Here is a 26,396-nt window from a genome sequence, read left to right as displayed (position 1 = left end):
TGTATTTTAACTTAGTAAGAAAAAATGTTTTTCGTAAATTTTCTTCGGTATCAATATACAATAAATAAGTATATAACTGAAAATGCAAATTAGGTTACATTTTTATCAATTACACATAATAAAAGTTACAGCACGATTCCAGTACACCAGAAAATGCTCATTTTCAACATTTAACATTATTTATTATCTTTCTATAGCTTAACACATAAATACAAGTAGCATATAATTTTTGTATAAGATGTCTGTGGTCAAGAAACCAGGTTTTAATCGATACGAACCTATATCACCATCTTTGCTAGGAGATGAATGGATAGAAGATACGTTTTTAGATAACGTTGATAAACTGCATGATGTGCTGCCACAACCCTTTAGACGAATTGATAAACTTGTTTGGGAGATTTTTGAGCAGGCTTGGATTTGTATAGAACACAATGAGAAACAAAGACAATACATTCAGTCAACAGAAGTGAAATTAAACAAGGTGATATATGAAGAGGAATTACTTCTTCACGACCAATTTAAGTGCTCTGTTGCTTGTGATTGTTATTTATTTGTTGGTGTAAAGCATCAGCTTATTGTTTATGAACTGCCAAAGCTAAATAAGATCACGTCTTATAATTATATTGATGATACAAATAAAGAGGAAAACTTTGTGGAGGATATACATGTTGTTACCAATGCAGATGATATAGTTGTTATTGTGACAAAGGATTATCAAGGTAAGTTTATATTTATTGATGTGTTCAGTCCTGGTCATATATGAATTTTAGCAGTCAAGTGATACTTCACTCGCCTCGATTGTCGTAGGTGCGTGATGAATTTCACGCGTCTTGCCTTAATTGAGGAGAGTGGTTATTCAGTTTTCATAATTTGAGGTGCGTGATAACACATATTAAAGTGTGGTCGTCTCGTAGGCCTACTGAGTAATTGAATGTATTTGCATCTTTAATAAAAGACCGTCTCAAAATTTCCATATGTAATTCATATAATTCGTATCAAAACTTTGTATCAATGATCAGCCCTTATAATTAGCGTCGGCATTCGGCACTGCCGACGTAATTGCCAAAATTACAAAGATACAGTAGTTGCGTAGGCAAAAACGGTTGGCATTATCATGCTGACACTCTTATGCTCGGCTGGTGAATTACGCTCGAACGAAAGACGGAAGACCATTTGGAACCATGCCACAAGTCAGTCCCACCTTCATCGTCACAGAGAATACTGCAAGAAGAGTGTGCACCCATGCAAGTTAAATAGAACCAGAACATGGGAGAGGTTTGGTGTCTTGTACCTTAATACAGCTTTCGGATGAATGTTCTCGTGATGTAATACCAAAGAAAAAACATGTTGAATAAAGTTTAAAAAGTCTTTTTAAAAGGGGAAAGAGAAATCAAATACATTTATTAATAATAATCGAAAAAATTGTATATCATATTAAAAACATGTCCCACACGACACAGCAGGCAATAAGTCAGCCCTGCCCTCGGTTTTGTGAGAAGAGATGTTCTGCGAAGACTCTAGCAATTGAGACTCCTGTACAGTTTTGCTTCATGTTAAGCTGGGCCAGCGACAAGCATTTTCGAAGCATGCCACCAGCGACTTCTGCGATACACAACCTAATGATGCCCTAACCTATTGAATTCATCTCGAAACATAATGCGCATGTTTTTCATTCAAATTCCGAACTTAGTCATTTTTTTCTTTGATTATTAGTAAATAATTACTTTATACAAAAGACATTTCAGGTGCGCATTATTGAAGTGACTAAAGTGTTTTTTGTGCTTGATTGAAGACGCTGCTCCATTGTTGCAGGAGCGTGTGGAGGTGTGAGGGTGTGATCGCACACCTTAAAAGATGAGGACTGGTGTTTGTATATTATCACTCATTGTTCCTATATATATGTAACGTTATTTCTCATTGTTTTTATTGGGTTGTTTTATATCACAGGTCAAGTGAAGATTTTCGGTTTGAAAGAAGACACAATATTTTTGATGCAGCATATTGAAGTGAGAGTAAGAACAATAATTTTTTAATCAGAATGGAGAGAGTATAAATATATATGGCTTTTCTGTGTTTAAATTAAGATATGTAATAATATATATATATATACATGGTAAGTAAGTTCAAAAAGTTTCACATGCACTGAACAATCGAAATTTTGACTTTACAACACAACAGATCGCTTTTTATTATGGTTTTATTATTGTTCTAACCGTTTTAGGCTCAGCAAGAAAAGATATGTGCAAAAATGATTAATTTGTCTGAAGACAACTTATACCTTGCAATCAACTGGGATGGTAAGAATTATTATTTAGGGATGGTTAAAAAGGTATTTACAGAACTTTTTCTTAGTAAATCTAAAGCAGAAACAATGATTTTCTCCAGAGCAACTTCAGAACCTGGCATGGATAACTAAAATTATCTTTATCATAGCAATTTTTCTTTCATTCTATTTTTTTTTTTTTTTTTTATACTAGTTTTTAATGTATAAAAAATGATTTCTTTAACTTTTCTGTGTGTATTTTAATTTTTGTTACTTTTTGCTCTTATCTTTGTCCTCAACATTTGTCTGAAGAGTTCAGAAAAGTATTAGAAAAACTAATGATGGCATCATAAAATTGACAATGTCATCAAAATATTTGTGAAATTTCATTTACTTTAGGCTTGGCGCATACGAAAAACTCATGGACATAATTTTTGATGTTCAGAAAGTATAGGACAAGTTGATTTTAAATTAAAGTCATTTCCAAATCAAATGTCCCATGTATTATTGTCATGATAGTAGTATATATGTGGTATTTTCAAATTTATCTGGGTATAAAAGTTATTCCATCTGAAATCACTAGAGTCTGATTATATCCCGGTTTAAATTAAATGAAATTTTGTACAGAAGCTAGAATTTACTTTATGATCATATGTTCCATTTTTTTAGCTTCTAACTCTCCACTATTACAGAGTTATAACAGGTTTCAGTCCCTTTTAGGAATATTGTTTTAATGCTGCAACATTTTTATGATGAAAAGCCTCTTACCTTTAATTAGTTAGAAATATATGTCCTAACTCAATTTGGTTCTACAACTTGGGTGTGTGAGGAATCCAAATATGGCATCAAAATCCAATTGAGCAAAGTCATCAATGTGAAATAAGCATTTTTTAAACATATATCTTAATATTTTTTCCAAATGAGATATCCCGATTGTCATAAAAAAATCAATGTGGACAAGGTTAAAACATGTTAAAACCTTATATGGATGTTTATTAAACTCCCTAATTGAGATGTTTTCTAATGCAAATATAAGTTGATTTGATTTTGAATATTCTAACACTCTAAAGTTGTTTTTATTTTCTCAAAAAATATTGAAACATATATAATAAAAAAAGCTAAGTATAGCATGATACTTTCTTTTAACTTGCAGTTAAAGCTACGGACAGTATAAACGAAATAATATAGAAAAAGTTAGCAGATTTTGAATTATTAAATTCTTTTCAACATCAGTGAGCTAAAAAATTAGCTTAAATGGCACAAATCCATGAATACTAGGGACTGTTCTTACATATAAATACTTTCTTTTAAAACTTGTCAGCTGGTTTTTGTAAACTTGTTTTGGCAACTAAACTTTTAAGTTTACTTTTTTACCATGACTCATAGCAAAAAAGACCATTTAAAGGTTTCTGTTATTACTTTGTGCATAAAGTCAAATTAACAAAAATAAACCATTTGATACGTAAGCACAAAGAATAGCTTTTTTATTTTCTTGTTTTCTTTATAGTAAACAACAATTGGGTGCAACTTTAAAAAAAGTTGCAGCATTGAAAAATCAATTCGTAAAAACGACTGGGACCTAGTGTCTATATTTTCATTATCGTGGGGTGTTAGGAGTTAAAAATTTGGGTATGATTGTACCATAAAATCTACCTTGTACTGAATCTCATCAAATTGTAATGATGGGTGTCAAAACCCATATGCCACACTAATTGTTTAAACAAGATGTTCTTTTGATATTATGTGGATGTTTATGTTATTTGCTTATTGATTAGAATAGCAGCATTATTTTATTAATATGTTCAGACTTTTCCAAGCAGTGGTTGGATGTTTATAAGCTTCCATATGAAGAGTGGATGAATAACATGGATAATATGGAAACACCAACAGAAAGTCCTACTGCAGATGTAGGTAACGATGATGAAAACAGAAATATGCATGAAGATTTGCAGGTGGTTAGTTTTAGCTACTTTATGTCTGTTTTAGCTACTCTATGTTAGATTTAGCTACCTTATGTTAGTTAAGGTTACCATATATAATCAGTGAACATTGGAATGGAACTTCAAGTATTTACAAAAATATCAACTAGTTGTTACTAGCTGATATAACTTTACTTTATTTAAAAGAAAAATACAGTGTTATCTGTATAACTTACTTCAAAGCTTACCTCCCTTGAATAAACAAGTTGGCTTCATTCCAAAGAGCTTTAAAAGTTGTCTATTGTTCTGTCTACCCTTTTGTCTGGCTAATTATGCGGAATGATGACATCATAGGTAGATGCTAAGAAACAATTGCTAGTATGAATGATAATCCGGATAACTAAATATATTAATATTTATGTGAATATTTTCAAAATGTCAAGCTGAATAGGTAAAAAACATATTTCTGTCACCACTACTTTGATAAACAATATTAATATAGCACCTCATTTATTTTAATTACCTGAAACCATGTTTAATTAACTAAAATTTAAATTCAAAAATTTTAAGGCTCTTTACTATGTATCCAGCTTAGTTTTTTAAGGTAAGCTTTAAGGTAAGTTGTACTTGGTGAAATTTGTGCCAACAACTGAAGTGAAGATTTCAAGTCATGATTTATTATTTTTAAGATTTATTCTAATATCAGGAAAAGAAACTTGATAAGTTTGAGAGAGAATCATGGCATTATAAAAGTTACACTTATATTCTAGGGATTTTAGAAAAAGGTTACCATTGCTTTGCCTTGAATAAAGAACCTGTACTTAATATAGCCCCAATTTCCATATGTGTATGGATGCAGTGAACAGATACAGAGTGTTTCCCCTGCATATAGAAATGAACTTCTTTTTTTCTTCGTTCTGTTGACTTCAGAAAAGCTTAAGAGCTGTATCTCAGTATTTGTACAGTGAGAAAATCAGGGTGTCGGTTGCGCCTTGAAAACTCTGCAGTCTGAAACATCCATCAATTTCCGGGTATTAAACCTTACAATAAATGTTTCCAAAAACAATTGTGTGTAACTATATATAATACATTTTGTCATAACTCCTTGTTTACAGCTGTATTTAATAATCTCCTTTCAATTAATTGGAATGTTTAACAATGCTATTTTTTGTATTTTTTGCCTTTGCGTTTATTATGCTCAGGAATTTTCTTTTTATCTGTGTGCCTATAGAAACATTAAAATATAGCAGAAAAAGGAAATACAACCTAAAAAAAAGAGCTTAAATTGATGAAAAGAACCTTGAAAACCTGCTCAAAAACTTTAATAGACAATATGTGAGGAATATTTAAGTTGAAGCAGTGTCAAACTAAAGCTTTAATGTTATCACTCAAGTGATTAATGTGTAAGACACGCTCTAAAAACTAAAAAAGTTCATGTATAATTACTCATATGTAGGTGACTTCCGAAGGATTGCATGTTGCAATGTCATGAACACTTTTTATTATTGCAATGCTTGGTAATTTTAGGTATCTGAGTCAGCAGTAAAGAGATCATTCACAAAGGTACAGCACGTGTTGCGAGTAAATCCACCATTGCTCAAACCTTGCTCGTCAACAAGTATATCTGCTATCTTAAAGAATGTGGATATTGATTCGAATGTCATTGGTTCTGGTTCACATCATTTGTTGACATCAACTTTTTTTGAGCACATTTGTTCGGAGTTTCAATATAAATCACAAATAAAAGAAGACATTGATATTACAAAGAGGTAATTAATTTGTTCCTGATTTCTCAGAAACAGACTCCTTAAAAGCTCCTATTCCTTAATTTAGACTCTCTTATTTTTTTGTTTTTCAAATTTTTGTTAAAAAAGGTAATAATTTTTAAAAATTAATGTATCAAATAAAAGGAAATTAAAAATTTCTATCCCTATTTTTGAGTCCAATGTCTGTTTAACTTAATTGATGCGTTTAATTAGCTTAGTTTCAACGAATTCATATGCAGAGATCACATTGAAGCTAGGTGACATGCTGCGTCTTTACATCGTCTTACAGTTATATGTACAATATCATTTTGAATATACTTAGGGTCAACATATGGAAGTTCTTCAGAAACCTTTTAGCTTTTTTGGCTCAACATAATAGTTATGAGTAAAGTGTGACACAGCGTCTTTACCATTAAAATTTTAAAATGTTTTATTTACCAATAGAATATAAATATAAACCCCTTTTTTTATCGTCTGATCATACTCTTTCATTTAAACTGAATCTTGACCTCTGTACTCCCTTCTTAAAAAAAGAGAATATGGCTATGACAACACAATTATTTCACAAGCATAATTCATTTATTATGCGATCTGATCTACAATAAAAACAAAACACGAATTTAACCGATATCTACAATGCCATACCTCTTAATGGGCGATACGCGATCCATTTTGTCAAATTCGACAAATTTATCCATCCATCACTCTTTTGTGATTCAATAAATGCAATCGCCCATTTTATATGAATGTAAGGTGAAAGCGGGAAAAGAACACGTTTTTTTTTAAAAAAAACTCCACTAAAAGTTTGAAAGGTCGCATATAGTGTAAACTTCACAATGTTTTCTTTAGATCAAATACCATCGCATCAGTGCATTTCTTAAAAGGTCAAATGACTAGCAGTTTATTTCCATCTAAAAATTCACAAAATGCAGGTAATTATGACGCGTTTTTTCTTCTCTATTCCTTTATTTGAAATTTTTAATATATTTAAAGGAAAAAAATTGGTAGAAAGTAGATTTGCTGATGATAAAAAACTTTAATTTAAAAGAATGTAAAAATTAAGTAATAGTGGCAGAAATTTTTTTTGGTGGATGATAAAAGCTTGTTTTAAAAAAACAAAAAAACTGATTTTTTCTTTTTGAGTCAGACAACAGCATTGTTTTTTGCAACAAGAACCATGTACTTACGTGAAAAGAAAGTCGGCCAAATACTAATATGAACAACTATTTCATAAAAATTATGAAATTTTTGAAGAAATTTGACGGATGTTAAAAAAACTTAATCTTTAATTCAGCGGATTCTTGGCAAAACAGCCTTTTTATTCCAGCCAAAATTCAGCATACTTTTTGTGTGTAAAAACCATTCTAAATGGAATTTTCTCACTATATTTGCTTACACGTTGGTATTTCAAATAAATTTCGCATAATAACGAGAACGTTCGTCCAATATGCTAATCGCAGTAAACACAAGGTATAAATTATTAAAGCAGGGTTGATTAGGGGAATGCGCGCATGGGCAGAAATTATTTCGCGTAAACACATCTACACAATAATAAGCCATCACTACAAATAATCTTTTAGTGCATCGTAAATAATATCAGCCATTTTGTCGTAACCTTCTGGTGTAAAATGTACGTTATCATCCCATAATTTCATTTCATTCTCACCACTGCTTTGCTTTTCAATACTAGCAGCTAGATCGATAAACACAGTCACATTACGATGTGATTCAGCATATTGTTTTAGCAAGCTGTTTATAAAGCTTCTGTAACGAGTAAATATACGTGCTTGATGTTCAAGTTGTATTGGCGGTATGGTTATAACGGCGGTTCTGATTCTCTCCTTATGACAAATACTGTGAAGCTCTTCAATATTATTAGCAATTTGCTTTACTGAATGAGTAAAATGTTTAAAGTCAGCCACATTACGTTTTATTTTCTTCACAATGTAAATGTAATCGTTTGTTCCTGCTAATATTAAAACCAACTTGTATGGTTTCGTCTTTAACTGCTTACGTAATCTTAATCTAATGTCTTTAACTCTGTTACCACTAATACCAGCGTTTGTAACTTCCACGTGATGGAAGGTTTTCGATAGCAATGTTTGTAATCGTGTTGTATAAGGATGAAATTTCTTCGACTTTGGCCAGCTATATAAACCTTCTGTCAAACTGTCTCCAATTGCTAATATGGCGTATATATTTGAGCTTTTTATTGTATTCATTCCTATGAGATTTTGAGAAAGTTTATCAAAGTTTTGATACGTGTAAATAACAAAAATAAGTATAAAGAATAATAAGATATATTTTTTATCCATCGCGTTTAGTTTTAACATACCAACAACCATTCATTCTGTGTCATCACATTCAGGATCATATTATTTTTCTGGATGTTTCACTCACAATCTGCATAACGAACCACTTGTTTCATTTTTAATATTCTCATTTTAGCATTGCCATTTGCGCACCATAATCGGATTTAGTAAACAAAAACACACATTAGTTTTCCAAGTGCTGCAAGTTGGATCGATAGCGCAGTCGATAGAGCAATCGACCGGCAAGCGAGAGGTCGTGGGCTTAAGTTCCAATTGTTTCATCACTTGTGAAACACTTTAGAAGCTAATGTGCAGGTCTACTTATACCAATATATCTTGTACCGTTACTCCTATATGATAGTCTGTTGCAGATATTTAATTACTTTTAACACATCGTGATGTATCGAGACTGCCTATCGAGGAAGCGCGATAAGGCTTCACGCGATAGAAATTTAGGAGCAAAAACCTATCGCGTATGGATTGCGTCGCGCACGATACGCGATCCTCGATGTTAAGATACCTGTTTACAGTACTGTATGTCCGTCATAATTTGCATTTCGATTCATCATGTAACAGTATTCTAGTCTGATAAGCTGTTGCTAGCTACATGTTCCTCATAATTTGGATTTAGATTCATCATGCAACAGTATTCTTGTCTGGTGGAAAGACAGCAATCAGTTATACATGTATCCGCTGAAAGCTTCTAAAGGTAACAAGAAACATTAAGAGAGTGGAAACGACAATAGTTTACAAATAAGGATTTAAAAGCAGAAGCATCAGTTTTGTATGCTTGTTAAGGTGGCAGTAACCCTTTTTGGCTGTCCAAATAGCTGAATTATTTACTCAGTGTTTTATTTATACCATTTTTTTTACTATTCCCTGAAAATATAGGCCTTAATACATAATAAAATGATTTTAACTTAACACTAAAATTGTTGACTCAGCAGAAATTTCTATTTAAAAATGTATCATAAACAAGAAAAAAATCGGCTTCTATGAGCTCCAACATTATACATTCTCGTTATTTTTCATTAGCTTCTGTTTTTAAATGAACCTCGGGTTAACCCTGTTAAAACGATGTAGGGTTTTTTTGTTCATTTTTATTTCTTTAACAAAAGCCTTTTGTTTTTTTCAAAATATTCTTTGTTAGCATCCCCTGCTGTATCGAACGCTTTTAAAAGAAAATATTCCGGAGAAAAAGATTTCCGCACACCGTGTCATGGCTGCATGATTCACCAAGCATGTCTGAAGATTTCAAAGTAAGACGAAAATGCTATCGAAAGTTAAAGCTCGTGCAGTGTAGCATAATGAAGATCGTCTTAAATTTCTAAATAATGTGCCATCTTTAACGTTTCTCTTTAATAATTACGTCATTTCTGTCTGTACAGTTTCGCAAGCGCGTAGACGTATGAATTTTGTTTTAAAGAGGAATTGTTGAGGCTGAATATTTTTGTTGAAAGATAATAGTATTTTAGCCATAAAATTGTGACAAGTGTGTTAAAACAAAAAAATATGGATATATAGTCTGAAAATAAACTTTCGTAACTAATTATGTGAAAAAAATTTTCTGATTTTTAAAAGGGTTACTGCCACCTTAAATTTGTTTTACCACTTTTTTTAAGGAAACTTACTATGTGATAGCGATAGTTAGGTTATATTAGTTTTGTGTCACTTTTTAAAATATATTTGCTTGTACGCTCTGTGTCACTTGGAATTGAAATCACCTATGTCCCTCGCAAAATTTTCTAAATATTTCACCTGCGATTTATTTTTTCAATAAAACGTATCTTTTTTTGGTTTGTTTTTATATATACATATATTTTAATCTTTTTTTTTTAGATTTGGAGCAAGCGGCTTTCTCAATACTTCCGAATGCTCATAATATCAAATTAAGTTCTGTCAACTCTCAAACAGATCTTATTGCTGTTGCATTGGTAAATAATTGTATATCTGTTTGGAATCGTTATGTAGGTATGTAGCTAGCTACCTGGCAAGTTCTTATAGATTTTTAATGTTTGATACATGGTAAGAAAGGGCTAAAAGAAGAAATGGTGTTTTTCCCTTTTTCAAAAATTGTTCGGGTAGGGATGTTTTGCAAAAATTATATTACTCGTCATATGCATCTATCTGACTGGTTGCGTGTCTGTAAGGCAAAATGGTAGCTGCTAGGAACGGGAAAAATCCCTGCTAGGTCACAACTAGTTTTGCAGAATTGATGTTAGCCTGGCAATTGATCGAGAGGGGATGGCTATTACTAACTTTTGTTTTATTTATTTATTAAGAATTCTGATTACATTTTTTACCGTGATGACCCTTGCTTTGCCCGCTAGCAGTAACGCTTTGGTTTGTTCTAGCCTGTATCTCACGCAGTACATGAAACATTTTGCAAGTTCAAGATAATACCATGGGATAAAACCTATTTATTTGAAATGACGGAACAACATTTTAGAAGTTCTGTACAAAACAGACGACTTGTGAACTCGAAAGTTATAGGGAACAAAATTACACGCGAACATAAATCCGAATTCTTTTATCTTGCAAGGGCTTTTCATTTATTTTTTTATTTTTTTAACTTCATGCTGAAAATTTCGAAGTCGTACATCAGTACAAAGACATTGCCGAAGGGTATTCTTGTTACATTTCACTATTTCAAATTGTCCTAAAGTCTCCTACATTTTTGTATGTCTGTTCCCCCAATAATCGCAATAATCACCTAAAAATACAGCTAAAATCCTCCTTAATCCCATTCTCCTAAATATCGTAACAAAAATAGTTGCAGACTGAATGGATTAACGATATTCCTTTGATTTTTAAGAACCAGGAAGTTGTTTAATCGGAAATCACAAAATAAATTTCAAATTAATTTATTTTTTCAAATAATTTGATTAGTTTAATTTACTAATCCTAATTAAAGTATAAATTAACTGACTCAAATAAATGCATTATTTTAACACGCCATTTTTAAATTAAATTAACCCTCGCCGTTTTTGCTCAGTAGACACAGGAAACAAATGGGACAGTTTTACTGAAAGTTTTACTGGTTTTGTTTTGACCGCTTTTTAGTCACGTACAGATCTTAAACGCACCAGTTTTAGGATTTCTGGCTAGGAATGAAGATTTTAAAGGCTAGCTTAGCTAGCTAGAGCCTTTCTGTTTGGTAAAAGGGCTTTTTATCCTTCCCAACATTTATTTTTTTGTCGAGGTTGTGGCCATTCAGCTAGCTCCTATCTTTGGCTAAAAAATGCATTTTAGCTATAATAATATTCTTAAGCAATATTTCTTAGGCCGTCATCAAAAATATGTTGTGTTCGCGTTCTCCGACCAACTCACTTTTGGTAATGAAAGCCTCAGTCGGTAAGTCGGAAAAAGACCGGGAAAAAATTTCGCGATATATTTTTCAAAAAGAATAATTTTTTTCGCTAGAACTAATTTATACAAAATTGGCAAAAACTCGAGAACATTAATTTCCGTGAAAATTATTTCCTTTAGGGCACTCTTGTGGCTACTGACAGTTTTACAGGGCGGCGAAAAATGGTCTACAAACGATGTCGAGTGGCGCTATACTGTCTTGGCCCTGGGAACGAATTTGCTTGCTCCGGTCTGAAAAGTCCGGGAAAAAATACGCCCAACCGCCTCTTTTTTGCGGGGTCTTCAGGACGCGAACACAATATATTTTTGATGGTGGCCTTATCCTAAATAATGCAGTTAGCTAGGTTATATATTTTCCTGGAAACCTTTTCTGCAAATTAAATGCCTGTGCAATTGTTTTAGCTGGGCGGGTACCAACAGGCTGTTCCCTGTGTTTTTACTTAAACCGAAGTTGCAATGAAGTTTTTCTGGAAAAGGGTATTAGGTATATAGCTACATCCCAGTTTTAACCACAGACTGTTTTTTTTTGTAAAAGGCTGTTATGCCTATACGCATGTGCAACATGGTTTACTTGTAATAAAGGCTCAGCCCACTGATAATTAGTATTTAAACTTTCTCGGAAATCAAACCTGTACGGATGTACAACATGGTTTACCTGTACTAAAGACTCAGCCCACTGACAATTAATTTTAGAACTTTCTCGGAAGACAAACCTGTATTGATGTGCAACGCTGTTTACCTGGAATAACCGCTCGGCCCTGTTTTAGCAATGGACTGTTTCTTGGGTTTTTATTTAAGCAGAATCTACAACAGAATTTACAACATACTGATAACCTGTACTAAAGCGCCCCACCTGATCCTGTGGCACAGTTTACGGGTCTGGTTAAGCGCTCCACAGAGTGTTCAACACGGGGTCACACCTTGACTTGTGGCTTACCCTGGCGTTTTGACGCCATATTTCCTGGCTTTAATAATAATGCTCTATTACGATTGCCATCTTGTTTTCGGATTAAACACTCACCACAAATGTCACTCATCGCAATTTTTAGGACGACCTGACGTGGGTTATTTGGTTGTGGGGGCGTGTTGAAAAATGAGACTAACAGTTGGTAGAGCAGTCTTTCAGCAAGCTTTCGCCAACGCCCAGGTTGGCATGTTCACACTGCTTCTAAATTTTATTTTACAAGTTAGAGATAAAATACTAAACATAATAGGATATAATAGGAAGAAAATAGAGCTATTATAATAATTCTAAAGGCATAGATTTTACCGTGTTATTTAAAATGGGACGGTCACGCTCAATTAATAAGCTCTCCATCAGAGTAAGTTTAAAATCTTTAGACTCTTCCGCAAGTACTGAGAAGTTGTGAAACGATGCTGGAGAGTAATAACAAAACATTAAATGTTCGAGAACGCCACTGGCCTGGGGACCAAGTTTAACGCGTTTACCTGTAAGTGCAGAAATACCTAAATGCTCACACATACGGACTTTAAAATGGCGTTTTGTCATAATAAGTGGCGTTGCAGCCACTACACTTAAAACAGTAAACGAGTCCGGAGCGTAACGATTCGGGTGACTAACGTAACGATTCGGGAGACTAACAGATTTTAAACGCTGCAACTACCTTATAAAGGCACCAAAAACTTTTTCCCAAGATTGTAGATTTGCATCGATATTAGAATTTTTCATCATTAAAAGCAATATTTGCGTTCCCAACGCATTTAAAGTGGTTGGATAAGGATCGAAACAAAGTGATTATCAATTCAAAAAAAATTTATTCTTTTTAACCGAAATTATAAAATATTGCACCATGTAGTAGATTCATCTTGTGTCTTTTGTGTTTTCCAATAACTTTGCACTGCGTTTCTGATGTGCGTTTGAACATGAAGTGGGACCTCACCATATTGCATTCTGTCGTTCAACGTCCACGACTTATATTTCCAAACACCGTCGACAATGGAAAAGCCATAACCATCAACATCTGTGCAGCCCTCTGGATCCATGTTGAATAACCACTTGAATAGCTTACCATGAACTTGCCCTTTGTCGCACTGTACGTTTTGAATGTTTGATGTGCTTTTTATTAGTATAAACCCACTCTGGATGTGATGACCATTAAGATAGAAGTCTTCGCTACCTTTGTACCGTAGAATGCACATGCCAGCCATGTAATCATTGTACGGGTCAGAGGCATTCGAAACTGAGAATGCCATTCCAGACTGCTCTTTGGTGTCAGTTTCAAAAATAATTTTTTTTTTTTCCTTAATAAAATATATCCCATTATCAACTAATTTCAAAAGCTAAAGATCAAACACAGGGTTTGTAAAAAAGGCGTTTCCAATTGAATTTAAAAAAAAACTTGAACGAATATTTCACGAATATAATCTTACCTGGAATCTTTAGCTACTACGTTGTAACTGACATTTTGTCACTGTTTATATACTGATAAAATGGGTAATAACCATGTTTGTTTCTTTTTCCCCTTATGTTGTATGGACACGTAAATATATTCTTGCAATCACACTTTTTTCCTTTCATGTTCTGTCTTTTTTACTAAGAAAAAAAACTATCGTTTTCAAGCGTACATGGTTTTTACTAGCAGACAAAAGAGAAACAAAAATCTTCTTCGTTAGCTTATTATGTGCGGCGATGTTCAACGTGTCACGATGTTTTTAACATAATGCGATATATACTTCCCTTTCCATTTGCAATCGACTGTATAAACATTTATATCTGTTGCCTTTAATTTACTGGCAACTTACTAAATTGTATAGTAAGAGATGAATCTGGTTCGTGTTCATCAAAAAAATGTTTGGATTAAATGCGTGCCTGACAAACCGCACATAGAAACCAGTCACATCGTACGTTGCGACTTTCCAAGAATTGTAAAAAACAATTTAAATGCAGGGGAAAACCAACATGTCATTCACATTTTTCCCATGTTGGATGAAATATTTGATGAAAAAATGCATGTTGGATGAAATATTTGATGAAAAAATGCATGTTGGATGAAGCTAAATTTAAGGTTTGTGGGAGTGCTTGTAAAAACATTCGAACGATAAAGAGTTGCTGCTTATGTTGTTGAACAAACTCGTCGATTCAGGCGATAAAAACCAACCCATGGAAAAAACAAGAGAGTGGATAAAGAGGATGTATATTTTAGTAATATCATTAAAGAATTTAAGATCGAAGACAGATTCGGATTTAAGGGAATGTTTCGGATGTATGTGGGGGATTTCGATTTCCTCCTTAATTAAAAATCCCATCTGATATCACCGGGCCAGATAAGCAACTGTGGTGGCCACAGACCAATCATGGCAGAGGAAAGACTCGTCCTTACTCTTCGTTTTCTTGCGACAGGAGAATCGTGTCAATCACTTCACTTTCAGTTCAGAATTTCTTTGAACTCAGTATCCTATTTAATAAAAGGGTGTTGCAAGACTGTGGTGGACAAATTGGTCCCAAAATTTCTTCAACAACCTTCGTCTGAGAAAGAGTGGCTTGAAAGTTCCCAGAACTTTGAGTTCTAACAATCCAACATAAAAATTCACGCAACTCAGATAGAGAATTCCTCTGGTCTTGCCAAAAATGTTGAATGAAATGTTTGACCGCGATCAAACTTCATCCAACATCGTACAACACGATTTTTTTATTCTTTTTTCAACATTTTGAAGTGACTTAAACCAGTCCAACATTTCATCCAACATCACAAAAATTGCATGTTGGGTTGGACGAGTGAGAAAGAAAGTTCAAAGACAAAAAAAAATGCAAATACAAAAAAAAAGCTTAAGTAACGCAAAACATTGTTATGTTTACGACGAAAGACGAGATCAACCGAAGCAGCAGATCATTATTTGTTGTATCAATAAGGGAATGATGATAACACAATGCTTACTGGGTGTATATTTCAGTAAACGCTTGACGTTTTCTTACGTGTTAAGTTTAAAATAGCTTGTAAACAGAACACAGCATCATTTAGTCAGATATAAATCATCTATATAATAATACGCCAGTTCCGTGTGTCTGTAACAGCCAAAGTGGATATGTTCATTTTCCTTTAATCTTACCGAAATTTTCTTTGAAGTAACCGAAAAATGCACGGGTGTACGAATTTGTGAAGAAATTTTTTGGAATTTTTGATAGGGACTTTGCTGACGTCAGCAAAATTTTAAAGCCCTTAAATCTCCTTAGGCGTTTGTCAAAAACATAGGATACTATACATTTTCTTGATCAGCGTTTCAAGATCTATACGATGAAGGCAACAGGTATACAAATTTCTAAAAAAAAGTTTTGGGGGTTTGACTGGCCATTGCTGACGTTAGCAAAATTTTAAAACTCTTATATCCCATTAACCGCCCATCAAAAGCACATGATCATATACATTTTCTTCATCAGCAGTTTAAGCTCTACACAATAGAGGCAACGTGGAAACACAGTTCTAATTTTTTTTTGTGGATGGGTTGCTGACGTCATCAAATTTTTATTCTGCCTCAGTAGATTTTTCCACGGGCTTTATCGACTAGTCTCTTATAGTAATACAGAGACTGTGTCTGTTTGTAACAGGCAAAGTGAATGTCTTCATTTTCCTTTGATGTTGTCGAAAAAGATATGTCCCATATGTTAAATTTTTTGACGTTATGGCGCGACGAAAATAACACTACTTTAACGTCAATATCCTATATTATATTAATGAAGCCATTACGATGCACCTAAAATTTTGAGCCCAAATAACTTGGAAACGAGTTGGTGACGTCAATGTTTTTTCACCGCGTGAGTAACTAGGGACCACCTGGGGCCAATTTGGGTAATTTTCCAAACCTTTTGGAATGAACGGGTTTATGACGTCATCAGAAAACCTTTAAACCACAATATTTCCGTAACCGTTGGTCAAAAGTACATGATCCTATACATTTTCTTGATCAGCGTTTCAAGAGCTATAACATGAAGGCAACGGGTATGCAAATTTCGAAAAATAATTTTCTGTACTTTTATTAGGGACTTTGCTGACGTCAGCAAAATTTTTAAACCCGTAAATCTCATTAACCATTCCTCAAAAGCACCTGATTACATACATTTTCTTGATCAGCGCTTTAAGGTCTACACAGGCAACGTAAAAACAAGGTTCTATTTTTTTGCGGATGGGTTGCTGACGTCATCAAAATTCATATGACGATTATTTTTCAATTTTATCCTGCTTCAGTGGATTTTTCCACGGGCTTTATTGACTAGTGTTAGATATAGCGTAATTGCAAAGTTCTACCCCACATCTAAATTCGTTCTCAGGCTTTTTTGTGTCTGCAAAGATGGCAAAAATGATGTCTTGCTATTTTGATATGAAGCAAACAGGTCCTACGAACGAGGTTGACTCACTTCATATCTGAATTAAAGTTCGAGCGGAGAAAATGAATGGTGATAATGAGTGTACGAAATCTTAAGAAAGACAGTTTCTTTAGTACAAGCGGGGGCTAACCAAAAATAAAACGTTTGCTTAATTTCTTACACACGGATGTAAACGTGACAACCGCCGTAGTGCTTTCTTACAATTTCATACATCATTAGGAACAAGTGTGGATTTCAAAGACAACTATCCGTAGAGTTTTTTTCAAATTGGTGTATGTATTGCTTCAAATGCCATTATGATGTATAGTGTATCGATTGATTTATTGATTTATTTCTTTATTCAAAGCATATTTATACAGGGTGACTACCGTTAATCTAAAAAATAAACTGTGTATAAGCATGGAGGTAAATGGTATGGTATAAGATAAATAATGATAAAAATATATATTTATAAATACATAAAAAGATATGTTAGTTATTAGTATATACATTAAAATCAGGTAGAAATAAAAAAATGCGAACAGCGCTGTAGCACTAAACGATTATAACTAACTAAGAAAAAAATTCAAATAGAAGCAGTAATTCAGACACTAACACGCACAGCCAAGAAAAAGTATCAGAAAAAAGCAAGAACAAAAGTTGTATGAGGAAACAAAATACACATGTAAAATTTAGGAATATGCATCAATAATTTCTTAAATTCAATAAAAATTTCGGTTTTTCTAGTATTCATATTCAATTCATTATATAGTTTTGCGCCAGTGTACTGTAATAATCTACTATAATACTCGCGTTTTAATCTTCGCAGTATCAAGAGACGTTGGTTATTCGTGTACAACTGTTAGTTATATTATTAAATTGATTTTTAAACCCAACACAAACATTATTATCAAGATATTAAGCACAAACAGACAAGCTCTAATCTTTTTTATGGCAGTTATTTCAAGTAACTTCTTACCTCCTGGGTCAATAATGCAGACTGCCCTGCGGTGGAATGATTTGAGTTGCTCAGTTGTAGCGATGATAACGACCATAGATTGATAAACAGTTTTAGCAGCTTGTGATGTCATCATCGAACGAAGTAAACGGAGTCTTCCTAACGCTTTTTTATATGCAATATCGGAATTCTTATTCATATTTAAGCATACCATCGATCACTATTCCAAGGTATTTGTAATTATCATTATTATTATTAATCGACATATATTTTAAGCATCCATAAAGTACAATGGTTCTTAATGCTGAAATGCAAAAATACTAAATGTATTTGGAAACGTAAATATAAATTCAATCAGACATCTATATTATAATCCCGTATACATCCGTCCGTCTGTCTGTCATGCAAAATGGTAGCTTAGCTGCGCAAGTAGCGAGACGCACAGGATGCGGTATAAAAAGGACGGGTGAACCCGTGGATTTTTCCACGGGCCACTGACTAGTCTCTTTGATAGGAGCCGTATTTTGTCCGTGTGTCTGTGTTACGGAAACACGAAATGCGATATATAAAGGGCGAGGGACCCCGTAGTTTTTTCCCAGGGGTAACCGATTAGTTCATACATATAATATTTAACACTTGAATTTTCGATTTATAAAAAAAGAAAAGTATAAAAGGACGCATATTGATAACAGGTTTTTAACAGTTATTGTAAATATTTCTGGATTGCTCATCCTGTATAAAGATTCGTTAAATAAATAAAAATAATTATATATTACCTTAATTTTGCATGTGTCGTGTTATTATTGTGTCGTGTTATTATTTTGCTATATGTAAATTCACTTTAAATTTCCGCGTATAAAAAATATATATTTTTTAAGTTTTTTCTATGTTTTGTTGTAGGAGCAAGCTGCACTATTTTGTAAGCCGCTCTCATTTTTTCATGTTTAGCTTAGTTTTAACTTTTATTTTATTGCAGGACAACCTTTAAAAGTGTTTATGCCAGCCGATAATCAAGCAGTTACTATGCTTTGCTTCTCCTCTGTATATCATGGTAATTTGCAGAACAGACTTACATACGCGACAAAGCATGGAAAACTGGTGCAAATGACATGTGAACGAAATGATGTTACAAATGTCCTTTGCCTCGATGACAGGTTGGTTTATTTTGTTATTTTTTTATTTTATTTATTTTCGTGTTTGGTTTAATCTTAAATTTTCTAAAAAATTTGCATGTTTTCTAACTTTCGCGTTTTGGAAATAACAAGTATATTTTAACCCGGATGGGCATGGAATAAAAGTGCGAAAAAATGATAGGTTTTTTCAGTATTTGTCACGGGAATCCTGGGAGTGCTCTGACATTTCCCTCTCCAATGCTGAAAGTTCTAATTTTGAGAGACGTTAAAAATCGAAAAAATTTTCTAAATTCAATATTGAACTAAGTTTGATTTTACCTACATAAATCTTCTTATTTTTTTATTTCCCTGAAATACTCTGTTAACATGAGATTTGGAAATTTTAGAAAATGTTAAAAAAATCCCTTCGGAATTTTTTTAGCCCTCATAATATTAAAAGTCCTCGTAGATTTTTAAAACAGCATATTTAATTCTTCCTTTGGAAGGGATGATGCAGTTTGTTGCATTTTTGGTATTGATCATTTTAAAAATACAGAACCATACACCCTTTCCTTTTTCCTGCTTTCGCAAATTACTTTTAAGGAATAAACTTTCGCGATTTCGCCATGCTTGGCCTAAATCGGCCAAAAGACTTATCGCGAAAGATTATTCCCTCAAAATATATTAAAAATAGGCTATTCGCAAAAGTTAGTTCTCACGAATTGTTCGTTATTATGGAATTTTTTTTGTGAAATGAAAACATTTCTTGTACTCTTTAAATCGTTTTATAATCATTTAGTTTTTCATCGTTGGTCCTAGGACTATTGTAAAATTTGATTCTCGCAAAAATCATTGAAATTATCATCCCCAAAAGTTATTTTTCTAAAACTGTTTATCAATCGCTTATTTCTCCTGAGGGTTTCTCATAGTTATTAGACTGTAGTATCAATTTTCTACTTTTATACTGCAGAACTTCTTCAACAGGCGAAGGAGATCAAGTTGTGGCTACTAGTCAAGGTCCTATGAATTTAGTAAGTCAACTTTTGTTTTTAAATTACTTTGTAATATAACAAATAAGTATGTTTAAACAAGAGAATATGTAGTGAAGAGTAGTAAGAATTATTCTTCGCAAAGTATGTTCTGCGCGAAGCATTTATACACGTTGCGATATTAAATACAAATTGAAAACATTTAACGGGGGACATTTCTTCGTGTAATCATAGTAGTTCAATAACCATGACAATATCGGTTACACTTTTTTTAATAAAGAATGCAAAATTTAAACAATCGCCCCAAAATTTCCAAATTTTAAACAATTGTTAAACAAATTTCTTGGGCGAATAAGTGATGAATAATAGTATAAATGAATTAAAAACATTAAAAATAAACATATTACTTAATAATCTTTTCCACATATAAACAATGACTAAACAATTCATGATGGCGTTTTTCCTTCAATAGCTGAACAATGCTTGTGACGAAGTGCAAAAAGTTTATGCAAAGTAGGTGTGAAAAAGACAATTCATTGTATATAAAAAAAGTTACACACGTCCTAAAACCAGAAATTACGCGCAGTTTTTTCGTAGAATGTGTCTAATGAGATTTTACTTTTTTTCGAACGACTCTAGCGTCGAAAATTTTGTTGTTGTCTATCTTGGTGTTTTTGTTCTGTTTCTATTCTGGGATATGAATGAATTTTTTAATTAGGAAGCACAATAATACCTCCTCAAAAACAATGTTGTATAGCAGTGACATGTCATTTAACGGCATAAGGCAACCATAGACGCCTTACCCCAAAATATTCATGCTTCCTCTTTTTTTGTATAATTTTCTAAAGGCACATATGTTTCTCCAACATAGGTTTACGGTTTACGGTTTTTTTAGATGACAGTTATTTGGAAGTCTGGTCAAGTTATTATCTACAACGAAGCTTCATCACAAGCCTTGTGTCAACTTGATTTATTAAGTGAAAGCAATCTCAAAAACGCTCCGCACCTTGCAATCGTGTATACCAAGGAATATATACTTGCCATTCGAGGTACACATTGGTTTCTTTTACTCACCATATTACTGATAGGTTTCCTAACATCTGACGTGTTAACCTTTATTTTATTTAATTAATTGAATTTTTAGATGAAAGTGATAAAGAAAAGGTAAGTGTTAATGTACTTTTAACAGAGTGTGTCATGTAAACCATACGCATATGAGCGTATGGTTTACATGCATATGCTTTACGTTCGTATGCTTCACATGCGTGGGTTTTAAATGCGTATGCTTCACATGCGTAGGCTTTACATGCGTATGCTTTGCATGCGTATGCTTCACATGCGTAGGCTTAACATGCGTAGGCTTTACATGCGTATGATTTGCATGCGTAGGCTTTACATGCGTATGCTTTACATGCGTATGCTTCATATACGTATGCTTCACTTTCATAAGGTTTACGTGCGTATGCTTCGCATAAGTAGGGGTCCTTTGCACACGTTTTCAGTCTCCTAGAGAAAAATACTGATTGCTTGCAATGGCCGTTTGATTGCGGCCATAAATGATGAGTAACGTTGCAATAAGACTTGCGTGCCGAGTGAGGCTTATGAAAGGTAGAGTAAGGATTTGGTGCTAACAAAAATGTTTGACAAAAATTTTAAAAAACCTAGCGTATTATATTTCGATCATTTTGTTTTATCCTTTTCCTTGTAGGCTTGTTCTCGCGTGTTCTTGTTTGAACCTGACGAATATCCAATTCTGCAGCCTTTCTTTCACTTTCACTTTCTTGCTGAAGATGAAGAAGATGTGGAAAAAGTTGACAACTTGGAAAAGAATTTTCTTCGCTTCCTAAGAAGAAGGTATATGCTTGTCTAAATTTCTAACGTGGTAAAAAATTCTTTTTCGCGCGTCATTCAAAGTCCCCCACGAACACAAAGGAAATAACAGCAAATGTCGGGATTTTAGGGGAAAAAAGCTGCGTTCAAAACACCTTGTCTGTTCTGTTTCTTACAAAAAGCATTCTTTTGTGCGTATTAATTCTCGCTCAATTGCAAATACAAATGTATTTCGTACAAATTTTTTTTTGCGCAAGATTAAATTTGCCCATAAACAACAAAGAAAAAACAGAGAAATTCAATTTTTTTAGGAAAAATATAGATGCTTTTAAAGTGCCTTTCGCTTTATAAGTCTGATCACTTTTAATGATTTAAGGTTTTTCTTCATTACCTTCAACTTTCTGTAAATTCTTAAAGGTCCCCAAACAGACATAAAAAAAATCCTCGTAGTTTATTAAATTACTTGCAATTATTACATGGACTTTCTGATAGTCTAATTGTATTTTCTTTGTTAGGAAATTATCCGATGAATCACTACATGCAAGAATCGCCACCCAAAAGCGAGAGTTAATGATGGCAAGATGAATGGTTTTCCTTGTGGACACGTATTCCCATTTTTTTTTTGGTTTGAACACAAATGACTATTTTTTCAGAAAGGAGAAAGAACATTATCCTTATTGCGTTGCAAGCAAAAAACTATAGAACGTCCCAGTTATCACTATTTTTCAGAATTATTATCAACAAAGTCTGTCATTTCCAGCAGTACTAATTTATGCCGTTTAAAACACTCTCCTTAATATACACTCTTCCGTTAAATATTTTAAACACTAACTTTCCTGTTGTTACTGGTAAAGTAAGACTCGCAAAAGTTTCATTTTACTATAAAAACTATCCTTGGTAAATTAGAAACACACCAACCGCTCCCCTTTCCCACCCGTTCCCCTTCTTCCCCACCCGTTCCCCTTCTTCCCCACCCTTACCTCTCCTTCCTCACCCCTTCCCCCTCCTTCCCCACCCCTTGCCCCTCCTTCCACACCCTTTACCCCTCCTTCCCATTCCTTACCCCTCCTTACCCACCCCTTACCCCTCCTTCCACACCATTTACCCCTCCTTCCCATCCCTTACCCCCCTTACCCACCCCTTACCCACTCCTTGCCTCTCCTCCATTCCCTTCCCTCCTCCTCCTTCCTCCAGACGGCATTAATTCTGGTTTGTTTTAGTTTTTTATCGTATTTCAAGATCCTGGAAGAAAAATACACATTGCTAGGGATGAAAAAAAGGAAGTAAGTTAAGCGAATGTCTCTCACAGAATAAAAGCTGCTTAGCCAATTCTTTCCTTGTAAATTTCTAATGAGTGTACTTTCACATCTTTTATGTCAGCCTTGGCTTTCAAAGCTTTTAACTTTCCTAATAACACTTTCATCCAAAAAGTTCCTCCTTAACGTCAGAAATGTGTTATATATGAAAAATACTGTTACAAAAATAGTTTCAAAATTTTAACTTTCGCAGATTAAAAAGAACATTTCATAAAAAAGACTTTCGAATTGAAAAAAAAAGTTTAAAACGTGAAAAACATGAAAAAATATTTTTTCTTTCTTTTATTAAGTACCAACTCTTAACAACTCTATTGATTTCAAAAATGTTGTCCACTGGAAAAATTATTCTTGCTTTTTCTTTCTTTTGCAGTAGCATCCGTATTTTCTTTTGAATGTTTGCTAAATAGCTAATTTACTAAAATGTACGAATGGGCTCTTGACCCAACAACTCGTTTGAGTTACCATTGATGTGACCCGCTAATTTCTCTTTATGAAACCTTCCATAGAAGTGTCAAATGACTTGTTTAATTGTTTTGCATTGTGTTACTAGTTAAAAACAAAAAAGTGATTTTTTTAGTATATAAGTAATATTTATTTTCTTGTCGATTTTATATTTTTATGTATATATGAATATTCTCAAAAACAAATGTTAATTAATGTTAATATATATTACATAAAATACTTTTCTTTTTCTTTTTTTTTTTATTTAAGCTGCTTTTTTGTTCACAGTAAGTACGATTTGGCCACGATCATAGGAGTATTTCTACCATGATTTTGTTAAAATTATTGAACAAACACTATTGTGTTGTTGAAGTTTGCCGGTAAAGCAGAGCTATGAAATAAACAGGATCAGGTGGATGGATTCCATTTTTCAACCTCGACCAGTAACTTTTACGAATATGGGCTGGCATTTAGATTAGATCAGTTGTAACAAGACTGGCGAATAGGACTTAAAGTATTCAGGGTGACTACGAATGAGACGCCGAGTGACTACAGAAGACTACGAGCGAGTATTAGTTGAATTACAGAGTGATAATTAGTTCCTGTAAGTCTTTGTTATGGTTTTATGGTGTTATGGTAAAACATCTTACATGATTATTTGAAGAACTTCTGTGATCTCACAATTATTAACACTTGTCTGTTATAGTCAAGCATCTCGGTAAAAGGATAAGAGGCAAGAATTATGATGGGTATTTACTTTATAACGCCAACGCACTATCATAACTTGAAAGATATTGCTAGGAAAATCCGTGTTTTGATGGGAATGTATGTGTCTCAAATGATCTTGGTCAGAAATTTGTATAGAATAAACTTGCTCTGCTATCAGCAACAAGTGGATTGATTATCTTATTACAATAACATTTTTGTAGTTTTGAAAAATTTATTGTATTTAGATATTTCTGGAGTTATGTTGAGGCAAGCGCTTTCCCCATGAGCAAATAAAGTTGTTACATGGTTTTGCTTTTTAAACCCCGCGAATTACTGGGCAAAAAATACGATGGCTTACGAATGTTGAGGGGAAACACATGATTCAATTTCCGCGCGCTCTGCGAGGGGAAATTGTTTGATTTCCAAATACTATCCGTCTAGCATTTTCGACTTATCCTAATCAATCAAGTTTTATTTATCAACAAATGATTTTGTTTTATAACCTGGTGTCCAGATCATGCAGCAACATTTAATTTTGCTTACAACTTCGTGCGCAGGTGTTTTAATGTTTATGATAGCGTAAGGAACAGCGATATATATTTTTATCGCGTCAGAGGTTTTTATTTAATCTTTTTTATAAGTTGTAATCAAAGCAAGGCTACTAAATTTCACTTCAAATAACAAATTTAGTTAAACACAACTTCATAGATTATTTTGATAAACATCTCATGACGTTTTCTTTCTTGTGATATGTTATATTGAAAATGGTTAAAGTACCTGGGCTTCTTGTTACCTATTGGAATAGATATTGACAAAGCTGATAACATTTTCTGTACATTCATTTTAATTTCCCTTTTTAGGTATTTTTTTTTACTTCTCCCTTATGTTTTCCGGTATTATTCGTAGTCTTATTCGTAGTCACTCGTACTCCTCATCGTGGTCACTCGTCCTTCTGTTCATAGTCACTCGGAGCCTGTTCGTGGTCACTCGTACTCCTAATCGTACTTCTATTTGTAGTAGTACTCGTAATCACTTGTAGTCACTTGTAACTCCGATTCTTAGTACTCGTAGTCCCATTCGTATTCACTCGTACTTCTATTCGTAGTCAGTCGTACTCAAAATTGTAGTCACTCGTCCTTCTATTCGTAGTCACTTTGAGCCTGTTCGTAATCACTTGTACTCCTATCCGTAGTCACTTGTACTCCTATCCGTAGTCACTTGTACTCTTATTCGTAGTCACTCATACTTTTATTCGTAGTCACTCATACTCTTATTCGTAGTCACTCATACTCTTATCCGTAGTCACTTGTACTCTTATTCGTAGTCACTCATACTCCTATCCGTAGTCACTCATACTCTTATTCGCAGTCACTCATACTCCTATCCGTAGTCACTCATACTCTTATTCGTAGTCACTCATACTCCTATTCGTAGTCACTCATACTCCTATCCGTAGTCACTCATACTCTTATTCGTAGTCACTCATACTCCTATCCGTAGTCACTCATACTCTTATTCGTAGTCACTCATACTCCTATCCGTAGTTACTCATACTCTTATTCGTAGTCACTCATACTCCTATCCGTAGTCACTCATACTCTTATTCGTAGTCACTCATACTCCTATTCGTAGTCACTCGTACTCCTATTCGTAGTCACTCGGAGCCTGTTCGTAGTCACTCATACTCCTGTTCGTAGTCACTCGGAGCCTGTTCGTAGTCACTCATACTCCTGTTCGTAGTCACTCGGAGCCTGTTCGTAGTCACTCATACTCCTATCCGTAGTCACTCATACTCTTATTCGTAGTCACTCATACTCCTATCCGTAGTCACTCATACTCTTACTCGTAGTCACTCATACTCCTATCCGTAGTCACTCATACTCTTATTCGTAGTCACTCATACTCCTATCCGTAGTCACTCATACTCTTATTCGTAGTCACTCGGAGCCTGTTCGTAGTCACTCATACTCCTGTTCGTAGTCACTCGGAGCCTGTTCGTAGTCACTCATACTCCTGTTCGTAGTCACTCGGAGCCTGTTCGTAGTCACTCATACTCCTATCCGTAGTCACTTGTGCTCCTATTTATAGTCACT

General features: G+C 33.8%; 3 protein-coding genes across 3 annotated transcripts; 1 reads left to right on the top strand and 2 right to left on the bottom strand.

Moving 5' to 3' along the window:
* The first annotated feature begins 201 nt into the window (after positions 1-201).
* LOC130636268 (WD repeat-containing protein 93-like) lies at positions 202-25,777 on the top strand. Its single transcript, XM_057445938.1, has 14 exons — positions 202-719; positions 1,948-2,012; positions 2,222-2,297; positions 4,070-4,215; positions 5,710-5,951; positions 6,798-6,880; positions 8,892-8,969; positions 10,100-10,231; positions 18,884-19,061; positions 19,990-20,050; positions 20,904-21,057; positions 21,153-21,172; positions 21,717-21,862; positions 22,354-25,777. Exons 1-14 carry the CDS (start codon positions 239-241, stop codon positions 22,421-22,423), a joined length of 1,932 nt encoding a protein of 643 aa, XP_057301921.1. The 5' UTR covers positions 202-238; the 3' UTR covers positions 22,424-25,777.
* LOC130636286 (uncharacterized) lies at positions 7,444-8,958 on the bottom strand. The gene has a single exon (XM_057445957.1). The coding sequence runs from the start codon at positions 8,291-8,293 to the stop codon at positions 7,511-7,513; it is 783 nt and encodes a 260-aa protein (XP_057301940.1). The 5' UTR covers positions 8,294-8,958; the 3' UTR covers positions 7,444-7,510.
* LOC130636294 (uncharacterized) lies at positions 12,735-14,167 on the bottom strand. Its single transcript, XM_057445969.1, has 2 exons — positions 14,021-14,167; positions 12,735-13,891 (listed from the first exon to the last, which is right to left on the bottom strand). The coding sequence occupies exon 2, from the start codon at positions 13,841-13,843 to the stop codon at positions 13,424-13,426; it is 420 nt and encodes a 139-aa protein (XP_057301952.1). The 5' UTR covers positions 13,844-13,891; positions 14,021-14,167; the 3' UTR covers positions 12,735-13,423.
* Positions 25,778-26,396: the final 619 nt, after the last annotated feature.

This window comes from Hydractinia symbiolongicarpus, chromosome 1 (genome assembly GCF_029227915.1).
Source record: "Hydractinia symbiolongicarpus strain clone_291-10 chromosome 1, HSymV2.1, whole genome shotgun sequence".
Classification (NCBI taxonomy): Eukaryota; Metazoa; Cnidaria; class Hydrozoa; order Anthoathecata; family Hydractiniidae; genus Hydractinia; species Hydractinia symbiolongicarpus.
This window is presented reverse-complemented; position numbering and strand designations above follow the sequence as displayed.

What these genes read in the sequence shown, in the direction of transcription:
- LOC130636268 (XM_057445938.1), top strand. Translation starts at nt 239, where the DNA reads ATGTCTGTGGTCAAGAAACCAGGTTTTAATCGATACGAACCTATATCA. An exon ending in TGTGACAAAGGATTATCAAG is followed by an intron (nt 720 to 1,947) that starts GTAAGTTTATAT and finishes TTTATATCACAG; the next exon opens with GTCAAGTGAAGATTTTCGGT. An exon ending in TGTTTGGAATCGTTATGTAG is followed by an intron (nt 10,232 to 18,883) that starts GTATGTAGCTAG and finishes ATTTTATTGCAG; the next exon opens with GACAACCTTTAAAAGTGTTT.
- LOC130636286 (XM_057445957.1), bottom strand. Translation starts at nt 8,293, where the DNA reads ATGGTTGTTGGTATGTTAAAACTAAACGCGATGGATAAAAAATATATC.
- LOC130636294 (XM_057445969.1), bottom strand. Translation starts at nt 13,843, where the DNA reads ATGGCATTCTCAGTTTCGAATGCCTCTGACCCGTACAATGATTACATG.